The following is a 10,438-nucleotide window of genomic DNA, read 5'->3' as shown; positions in this document are numbered from 1 at the left end:
GAAAAAGTCCAATTATTTGGGGGGATAAGTGTTTCACAAACATCTCTTGTTAATATGACTACATAGACCTTAAATTTATAAGTTGTATTAACCCTTCCTAACCCTTCCTTTAAAAGAAACGTATTTTCGTTCAGTGTTTCATTCGTCAGTTATCTTACTCTTTTCTCTTGAATATTTTTTTACTAAATGCAAATTTCTTTAAGATCTTACCTTAACATGAACTTTCTTGACTTTCTGGGCAACCCTTTTCTCGTGTTCAAGTTCGTTCTGTGAAATGCATATAAATTTAATGAAAACATCTTTTGTATGTATGAGTGTGTGTCTGCTTTCTATTTGGGTTTTTTTTTTTTTTTTGGTTTTTTTTGGGCCAACGTATCAAAGGGGTATTCATATTTTAATACTAAATTTGACTACGGAATGTTCCGTCTACTTCATCAATCTATAGGGCTCACGGCAGGTGTGTCTGGTCAACAGGGGATGATTACTCCTCCTAGGTACCTGATCCCACCTTTGGAATTTCAAGTGGTCCGAGTTCACAGTAGTTTGAATTTTTATGCATCCATCACCGTTCGTTATCTTCCCTTTTTTTCATATTTGTGATTAAAGGTAAAATGAAATGTATATTTATTTGCATTCAGTGTTTACAAAAAAAACGTAAAATAGAAGTATACCTGACTTTTCTCCAAATATTGTGACCCTTTTCGTCCTGAGTGTTTCCCCGACGCTAAAAAAGTCATAAACATTAAATTGATTTCATATCAATGATATTATTTGAAAATACTATATCTAAGTGTTCAGGGTTAAAAATTGGCCGATGCTCAATTCTTATTCATTTATTTTTTTTAATTTAGATGTTAACGTAAATTATGCAAGTAGAATTGAATATTTTTTCATTTCCTAAAATCACATAAAATAATTATTTCCAGGAGGAAAATAATGTATTGATTTTCAAAATGATATTTTGTCAAACAGAATCACTTATTGCTGGAAAATTGTAAACAAAACATAAAACACATCATAGCAAAACTAAAGTAGAGAGAGCTATACCCAAATTTACATGTATATACATGTATGTTGCCTCTAATTGTTAACATGTGCAAGACAAAAAAGACTCGATTGCCTAGAACTGTTTATAAACCATACCAAAGATCAATTGTTTTAGCTATGATATTATTTTAGTCACTTAGAAGGATGACTTATGCAGATCACCAAATATTCGCGCCACCTTATTTTCGCGAGAGAGCTGTTTGGTATCTATAAGCCAGACAAAATTTTCATGAAGTCTGACATTTGTTGTATACAATCTTTACAAACATAAGTATTCACGAGAATCAAATTTTCGCAAGGAAACAGTCTCGCGTAAATTTCTCAATAATGGTCTCGCAAATAAAAAATGATTTACAGCAATTGCAAAACAGAATACTCTGTATGGGCCTGGTACTTTTTCATGTTCCATTCAGTGCATATGACTTAACATTAAATGATTCAACACTGGTTCTTGAAAATAACATCAAACCTTCTCAGACAACATTAAAATAAAATAAAATGCCAGAAATCTTAACACAAATTTCTTCTATAAATATAAGTGCATGCTTATAATATAAATAGTAATTTGGTATAATTCCTCCCGCGTATATTACTCAAGCAAATATTATATTAAATGTAAGGAAAAACAATTGGTAACTAAGACAGTCTACAAAATTAAAATACATGGACAATAGAAACCAAAAAAAGTTTAAACTAAATATGTGTGCATTCTTACCAAGGCATCGTCATTAATGAACGAATTAATTAATATTCATAATAAAGCTAAATAATACTAAAATCAACAATGTTTCATTAATATCCTTAATGCGAGTCCTTTACAATTAACCAGAAAATGCACTTAATTTTTCTATTTTTATATATCGATGGGGTAAGTGTAATATGTGTGATGATTTTTTTTTTAAATATTCTAATACTGCAATGGGGATAGTGACTTTGTACTTTCTGATACTGTTATCGACTAACCAGAATATCAGAAAATGACATGAACACTGACCACAACTTGCAAATGATAAACATTTTATATTTGAAATCTTAATTTGACTGTGACTGGGTCTTCGCCAAGCACAGGGCATAAGAGGTGAATGTCACGGGTCTTTCGGATGAGACCTTAAAAACTGAGGTTCCGTGTCATTAATTCTTTTCTTAAAATGATGTGTAATTAATAAGAATATAACAGTACAGATACTGTTATTATCATGTATATAAGGAAGATAAACACAGAATCATGTTAGGACAAGTAAAGCTGCAGAAATGATTTAATCCCAAAATGAGTGCAATGTCGATCTTCTTTAATATATACAGTTAAATGTGTACATTGTGTAATGTATATCATATCGATGTACATATACATGTAAAAGATAAGACATTAAGTTGAAGTGCACTCGTGCCATCCAGTATAAAACACGGTTATACAATCCATAATTCTAGAATTTAATCATATTTACGATTTTTTTCTCTTTGCATAGAAATGAAAAAATCCTCAGATTCGGATCATTTGGTATTAGAAACTGATTACAGTATATTCCTTTAAACCGTGTTTTGCTGTGATACAAAAGAAAAAAAACTAAATGATAGAGTAAAATAAGATACCTTTGAAATTAAGTAGTGCAGGTGAGAGAGTAGGTCGCCTTTTTTGAAGGGCTACCTCTGGCTTACCCAAATTTATGGGATCTAACTCTGAAAAATACTCATATAATTTGTTTGTCCAGTGTCCAGCTGATCGAACGTGTAGCCAAATGTGACCTTTAAAAGAAATATACAATTTTATGCACTGCAATATCGTTTCATAAACATATTGATTATCTTTGTAAATGTAGGTACAGTGCAGGGAACTAATTTTGTTACATAAACCAGCATCAGCATAAGCATTAGTAGCATCAGGATCGAGCTAGCATCAGCATCAGCATCTAAAAAACAGCATTACCAGGATCAGCATCAGCAAGCAAAGGATAAATCCAGCATTGACCTACATAAAATCAGCATTATCCTACTAGCATCAGAAAATCAATGAGTTTTAATTCAGTAAAAAATTAAAAAAAAAAAGAAAGAATATTGATTAAAGTATTCACATTATTGATATATAGTGAGATATTATGATCAAATAATTGTAAAAGGCCCTTTTATTGCTTTAAACGGCAATGCTGAAATTCATTATCTACTTCCGGTAGCATGATGCTACTTCCGGTAGCATTGACCTAATTATAAAACAGCATCAGGATAAGGATTACTAGCATTAAATCAGCAAGCAAAGGAAGCATTCAAATCAGCAAGCAAAGGAAGCATTCAAATCAGCATCGATGCTGTAACAAAATTAGTTTCCTGCACTGTACATATCATAGTTGCGAAATATCTTTAAGCAATAGTTTTTTTTAAACAACAGCAACTACCGGAGATGGGGTGTTTTTTTGGCAAAAAACTACAAATCATTTGCGTTTCCATAAATGTCGTTTATTCAAATGATGGTTAGAATGCTCTTGTTTAAAAGTACTGAGAGACCAATAAAACCAAAATATCAACAACAAAAAATTTTTATTACGAATTACGGATTAGTTCAAGAAAATAAGCTCATGATAAAAAATTACGTTAAGGAGTAGCAATTTCTATACTTTGAATTAAATTATGTTGCATCACAAAAATGTTTTGCTGATGCATTGAAAAACGCATAATGATATAAAAATATAATTTTCGAAAAAATCTGGACACTTACAATGCGAAAATAGATATCTACTTTTAGGTTCATATGTAACTGTTTCGAAATAATCATAGCAATAAAAGATGTCTAGACGTCAAACAATATGTTCTGCTACCAGGATTGTATTACGGAATTGCAAATAGATAGCACTCTTCTATGTCCTGAACATATATTCTTTTACCTTTCATTTCTGGAGCGCTGCTTATTGTAAATGGATGCCACTCATTAGCTGCAATGACAGGGATCTGTATGAAGATGTAATCACCTGGCTGGTACTTAAAATTGTCAGGTCTGGATATGACTAAATGGCATACCTAAAAATAGGGTAATAAATGATTAACATTTATACTAAGGAATCATCATTATTCGTGGGGGACCAATATTTTTGCATTTCAAGGGTCACCCATAGCCATGAAAATACATGAAACTTTAATTTGTTAACGTTTTGATTCATTGAAACCTCCTTAATTAAATGAATTAATCACAGAATTACGTCTCAACCAGTAAAATTTTACTTGCTCACCAACATTGACACCCACGAATTAAAATAATTCCTCAATATTTGTAATACACGTTTTCTACTGAGTACTGAATGAGGAACGCGTTGATGTATATCTTACGAGGAAGAACTTTATGAGAATATCACCAATATTACCAAATTTGCCTATTTTTGTGTATCTACTGATAGTAGGACAAAATACAGTTCACAGGGAATACACTTCTGATGAACTAAATGTTTATAACAAAGTAATCTGTTTTATTATTTATTTATAGCTAATAAATAGTCTGCGATAAAAAAAAAAACCAAGTCTAGAGAATTTTAAGCGTTCGATATCAATATGTCTTTTTATTGAAGCTCGTGTATTTGCACAGCCGATTAGTGCTGATATTCAAAAATAAAAGTTCATTAACCCTATATTATTACACAAGCCTGCATTATAAGGCATCATTAATTTGGTATAGAATAATGCATTTAGCGTACATATATAAATCCCACGCTGAAAAAAAAAGTTCGTAGACAGTTAACCATTCAGTTTAATTAAACTGTCCCTCTTGATTTATTTGTTAATGAATTTGGCATTGCTTAAGTTTGAAAACTTATGCATGAAACTTTCTAAGCAGAGTTCAGTAAGTATTTTTCAATAAATGTTTTATGTACACGTACTCCGGATGGTAGGAGGTGAACTTCCGTTATATGAGTATTGCCGTAACGTGCCCTCTTTATAAGCTTTGACCTGAAGATCTTCTCAAGCACAAACATAGCACCTGGTGCAACGAAAAACATCCAGAAAATTGGCCCATGTAGGATGAGGAGGATCCAGAAAGGTATGTACAGCATATGGGTCCAGTAGAACACCTGTCAAGAAAGGATATTTTTGATCAGTTTGTTTGTTTATTGTTTAACGTCCCTCTCGAGAATTTTTCACTCATATGGAGACGCAACAACTTGCTGGTGGAGGGTTGCTAATTTAGACCTATACTCGGCACTTAGAGCCAGCATCTACTGCGACATCGGGAGCTCGGTTTTTACAGTCTCATCCGATGTACCTGTCTCCACGTCCCGCAGTAGGATTCGAACCCGCCACGTCAGGATCAACTCTGTACACCGCGACTCTGGAGAAAACGCACTAACCACTGCGCCACGCGGGCGACTTTTTTTTATCAGAGAGAAGCTACTTTTGGATCAAAAAATCTTACCATAAATGTATAATTATGTCTTCTATTTTTCAGAACATGTTCACCTGTACGTTCAAATTAACTGCCTTGAATGAAAAGATTTTTTTCACATGTTATGCATGTACGATTGCGAGATAAATGCACCAAGGCTGAGTTTTGTTTTTTGTTTTTTGTATATTTTATAAATGAATATTATATACAGATGGGCAGATCAGAAATATTAAGTTGTTCAGTTGTTTTATGTCATCTTAAAGTACGATTGATTTTGTCCAGATCTTTACAATCTTTGACAGGAAGAGGAATCATGTGTATAATGAATTCTGTTGAAATTAACCTGAAAATGGCCACCTCTTCTAACGAACGGAAGTGAACAGATCACCATAATAATCAGAATGACAAGGATAGGCCATCCCGTAATGTATGCCGAGGCCTCAACCCAGCCGATCCCTGCTTTCGTTGTGAATAGGATATCTATTGTTGTCAGGTTCTTCTCTGGTGTCACATATTCAATGTAAACTACAAAAAGACAATTATATATCAAAATACTATCAAATATTATATAACAATCTTTTGCTTGAAAATGATTATGCCGTTTACCTTTGTTAAGAAAAAGGGGTATTGATTGGAAATATATTTACACTAAAAATATATTTTGTTTGAGGCCTTGATACATGGGGTTACTTTACCAAAAGCAGAAAAAGAATATAAATAGCCTTTTAGTAGTGAAGATCTACCATAAAAGTCTATATATTGATATGAGATTTTAAAACTTACTAGCATTTCCTATATGTGCGATCGTGTGGATGATTGCATAAAATGCTATCATGCCTCCGACCATTTTATGAAACTGTATATTCTGATCTAAGGGAAGAAATCCAGCCAATGGCGTAGCTCGTAAGTATGTCAGACATTTTCTCAGCATCAAAACGAGGACGAACATACAGTTAAAATTGAGATTCATTCCTCCAATACGGGCGACTGAAAAAGCAAAAATAAACTTTTTTTTCAGAGCAACATCCTTTTCTTTTCTCCACAGGTAGAGTAGTTATTGCAGGGAAACCCAATCCTTTAATACAACATGAAACAGCAAATAAGTGTAAATATAAACGAAAATACTCATAAAAAATATTTTTTTAATCAACCGATTGGTCTCTATGAACAACATTTTTTTTAATGTTTGCTTGCAAAAGAGCACAATTTACGAGGAGTGGAGGTATGGAAGAGAACTGAGGTTTTATCGAAAAAAGCATTTATAGAAGTACATCTCTGGGTGGAAACATCTAATTGCAATAGATCGATATCGTACCTATCACAAAGCCATTGGAGTCTTTGTATTTATACACTGTGTACGCTGTTAAAGCGAGGTTGATCAAGACATACAGAAGCAGGAAGATAACTTTTCTCAGGTTGTTACGTATATACTTCAATGTAAACTTTTCTGTCCATCCTTTCTGCTTTTTCTTACTGGCTGCCGGGGGTTTCAGCCATTGTGCAGCACTGCAAAAAAAATATATAAATCGAAACGTTAGGAATAATTTTATTTAACCGCCTATTTGTATTTGAAGAATTGGTTCACTATTGATACAAATTTATTATGATGGTGTGATTTGAATTTGCCTTTCAAAACAAATATCAATATTTTTACTGCTGTGAATAAATTTATTGATGAAACCCGTAGATTTTAAATTGATATGTTATTTAACAGAATTTTCACGTGTATCAATTGTTAAATTTATATTATTTTTTTTTTTTAATTCATAGATTTTATTTGTGCTTTCACATATACAGACTATACAATATATTTGTTAACATTCAATACATACTTTCATTTCTACTGCCTGATACTTCATATTAAATATAATTTCTTTGTAGTAAATATATGTTGCATTTCAGAATCACATTAAAATTGTATATGACATATTGTACATTTTAATGAATATTCACTGTGAAAGCTTTACATACAGAAATAAAATTAAAGAAAGGAAAGAGGGGGTGAAAGGGTGCAAAAAAGTGAGGTGGGGGGAACAGTATTAAGTATTTTAACGTATTTGTACATTTGTATATAAACTTCAGAAAATTAAATACATTATATCATATCACAAATAGTTTTCCAATTTTTCATATTCTGAAAATTTACAGTTTCTTAAAAGTATAACTTTTTCAACTAATATTCTATCCACAATATTTTTTTCTAGCATTGAGATGCTTAGTTTAGGCACATTTTTAAACCTACTAGCAAAAATAAATTGCTTAACAGTAAGTATTAATATATTGTGTAGTCTAAACATGTTTTTGTTGTTGAATTTGCCAAAAAGTATATCCTTTCTATCAAAATTGATGGTAAAATAAAACTTATTTATAAACCATTCCTCAATGTAACACCATATTTTTTTTAACGCAGAAACACTCAAAAAATAAGTGTTCAATCGTTTCGACATCTTGTTTACAAAAGGAACATACAGGTGAATCAATTAGTTTGAGATTGTAAAGGTATTTATTTGTTGCAATAATCCTATGCAGAATTTGAAATTGCATCCACTGAAATTTTGCTTCTTTTGTTACTTTAAAAGGAAGTTCAAATTTATATTCTACATGTATATCAATTGAATGACATTGTTATATTTAAGGAGATGAGCCAGTTAGTTGCAAGAACTTGTTTCCAATTCTTTTAATTCATTCAATAAAATACAATGTATGTTCAAAACAAAAAAAAATCCGTCAAACGTTTTACAAATATGCAAATTGAAAATTGACATTATTTTTGTAATTGTTGTTTTGACTAGTTTACCTGATGTGACTGTTAAAACAATGATAGTTTAGACTACATTTTTTCATTCAAAAACGTTTTACCTGATTGTTAAATTTTCTATCACTCCTGGATGTTTCTCTAGCTCAGCCTTTAACTCCTCGAACGTTATGCTTCCGCTGTTGTCTTCATCCGCGGCATCAAATAGTACGTCTGTTAGATCATCCAGGTCATCTTCCCCCAGAGACAATGAACTCTCTTCCATACAGGATCGTAATACAGTTTTCAATTCCTCCCGGTCAATTGAACCCGATCCTTAAAATGGAAAAGATAAAAAAAAAAGTAATACATGTAAAGAAATCAAAGAAAGAGTTTAAATTTTTCAAAACCCATTACAATCGTTAGAAACAATCCATGTTTGCTCTGCCCACAATTGTTCTCTATCTTCACATTTGAATAAGAATCAGACATATGTTAAGTACTTAAATGCAATTAAGTTGTTAATTTATCATGATCGATCGATCGACTCTCACAAAGGCAAGTGTTTAAGTTTTAACTTTCGAAAGATATCTTTTATGAATACTGTATACAGAAACATGTACGTAAATTAAAAGAACACAGTATTTCATACTACAAATGTGTGAAACGTTTGCCATGCTCTAAATTCGTAAAAATAATATTTATAATTAGTAATTTTTGACGTAAAACATTTTTCAACTGACCATCCACGTCATAAACATTAAACAGGAACTTGAGTTTCTGCGCAGGCTTGCCCTTTGTTAACATCCGGAGGCCGTCCATAAGCTCTCCACACTCAATACTTCCGCTTTTATCAGTGTCAAATAAATTGAAGAAGCGCTCAGCAAAAAAGGACTAAAACAAATCAAGTTATAGCGATTTTTTTTCAATGGTGTTTGACAACGCCTGGTTATTTTAAAATTATTGTGATGAAAAAATACATGTACATGAAATGACCATAGTGCTACGTATGCAAATCACAGATCATTGCAATTTTTAATAGCATTCAGTGCAAAAGAGATTCCGACTTACCCGTTTGACCCCAAGGGCGTCTTTGAACTCCTCTAAGCTGATTTCTCCATCGTCGCCAGCAATCTTCTTGAACTGAACCTCCATCCATGACAGCCATTTTTGTTCCTCGTCCCTAGACGAGAACGAGCAATATTGTATCTTCATTATCTTCCAAAGAACGAGTCATCAAAAAGCAGCAGTTACGGCTGCTTGCATTAATGCTAATCCTGCTTTACTCCAGGAAAAAGCTTATGACGGTTTATAAAAAGTCAATGTTTAATATACTTTTCGAAAATGTTTCAAATATGAGTAGAATCCGTTTTTGGTTTAAAAGCTAGAAGCAATTTATTCCACAACGGGTGATTATTGTTTTTTGATGTTCATAATACTGACGGCTTTGCATTACGAAATGGAACTGAACTATTTTATCAAATATTGATGGTTAATCTGAGTAACTTTGAAAATATAGAATATAGAGTGGGAGTTTATGTTTTGACTTTCTTTGAAAATTGAAATCAATACGTCTGGTCTAAGCAATTTTCTTTAATCTGAAAGACTTGTTTTGTCTTACATGAAAAATCTGTCTGTTCCTCTGTATTCCACACAATATTTTAATAAAACTACATGTAACAGTTTATATATTAAAATTAAAATATAGATTTTGAAATTGCATGCATAAGGATGAGGAATAAGTGGGGTTTCTTTCCTTTCTTTCCTCTTAGCCAAAGTAAATCTGATTCTTAAAACTGCATTATTTGAAACTGAAGATGTTTGGGAAAATGGAAAAATTTGTTCATTTAAATCTTACAAATGATAACATAAGTTCCATTTGATATTTGAGGTTTTTCGATAATGAATTTCCATGATACCTTTGTTTAACATTATTTTCGAACTTTGAACCTTTCTAGACAAGTCATTATTTCTTTAAATATAATTGAAATGTTCTGTGTTTAACAAAACAACTTACTAGGACCAAAAAGTAATTTTGAAAATAACTACGTTTTTTTTTTTAAATCAATATAAAAACTGTTTTAAATCTTTAATAAAGGGAATTTTGAAAGATATATTTATGTAGACAATCATTACGTTTGTAAGATTTTACTACAACTTAAAGTTTTTGGTCTTAGTCGTATGTTCTTTTGTAAAATAGGCCCATAGAATCATTTTATTCAAATAACATCTTTAAAAAAATGAAGAAAAAAAATTACAAATTATACTGCCTTAAGATTATTTATCCCTATGTTCGT

At 31.6% G+C, this 10,438-nt stretch overlaps 1 protein-coding gene across 1 annotated transcript in view; it reads right to left on the bottom strand.

Moving 5' to 3' along the window:
- The window catches only part of LOC133198100 (NADPH oxidase 5-like), a 39,492-nt gene that overhangs the window by 3,613 nt on the left and 25,441 nt on the right, over positions 1 to 10,438 (bottom strand). The window contains exons 4-14 of the mRNA XM_061334246.1: positions 9,213 to 9,324; positions 8,885 to 9,035; positions 8,267 to 8,477; positions 6,723 to 6,913; positions 6,191 to 6,394; positions 5,751 to 5,932; positions 4,905 to 5,096; positions 3,921 to 4,053; positions 2,638 to 2,790; positions 672 to 724; positions 211 to 267 (exon numbers count right to left, since the gene is read on the bottom strand). Coding sequence (XP_061190230.1) covers positions 211 to 267; positions 672 to 724; positions 2,638 to 2,790; positions 3,921 to 4,053; positions 4,905 to 5,096; positions 5,751 to 5,932; positions 6,191 to 6,394; positions 6,723 to 6,913; positions 8,267 to 8,477; positions 8,885 to 9,035; positions 9,213 to 9,324 — 1,639 coding nt within the window. The remainder of the gene's footprint in view (positions 1 to 210; positions 268 to 671; positions 725 to 2,637; positions 2,791 to 3,920; positions 4,054 to 4,904; positions 5,097 to 5,750; positions 5,933 to 6,190; positions 6,395 to 6,722; positions 6,914 to 8,266; positions 8,478 to 8,884; positions 9,036 to 9,212; positions 9,325 to 10,438) is intronic.

Source organism: Saccostrea echinata, unplaced genomic scaffold, assembly GCF_033153115.1.
Source record: "Saccostrea echinata isolate AGI-Se365-2 ecotype Australia unplaced genomic scaffold, CSIRO_AGI_Sech_v1 ptg000033l, whole genome shotgun sequence".
Classification (NCBI taxonomy): domain Eukaryota; kingdom Metazoa; phylum Mollusca; class Bivalvia; order Ostreida; family Ostreidae; genus Saccostrea; species Saccostrea echinata.
This window is presented reverse-complemented; position numbering and strand designations above follow the sequence as displayed.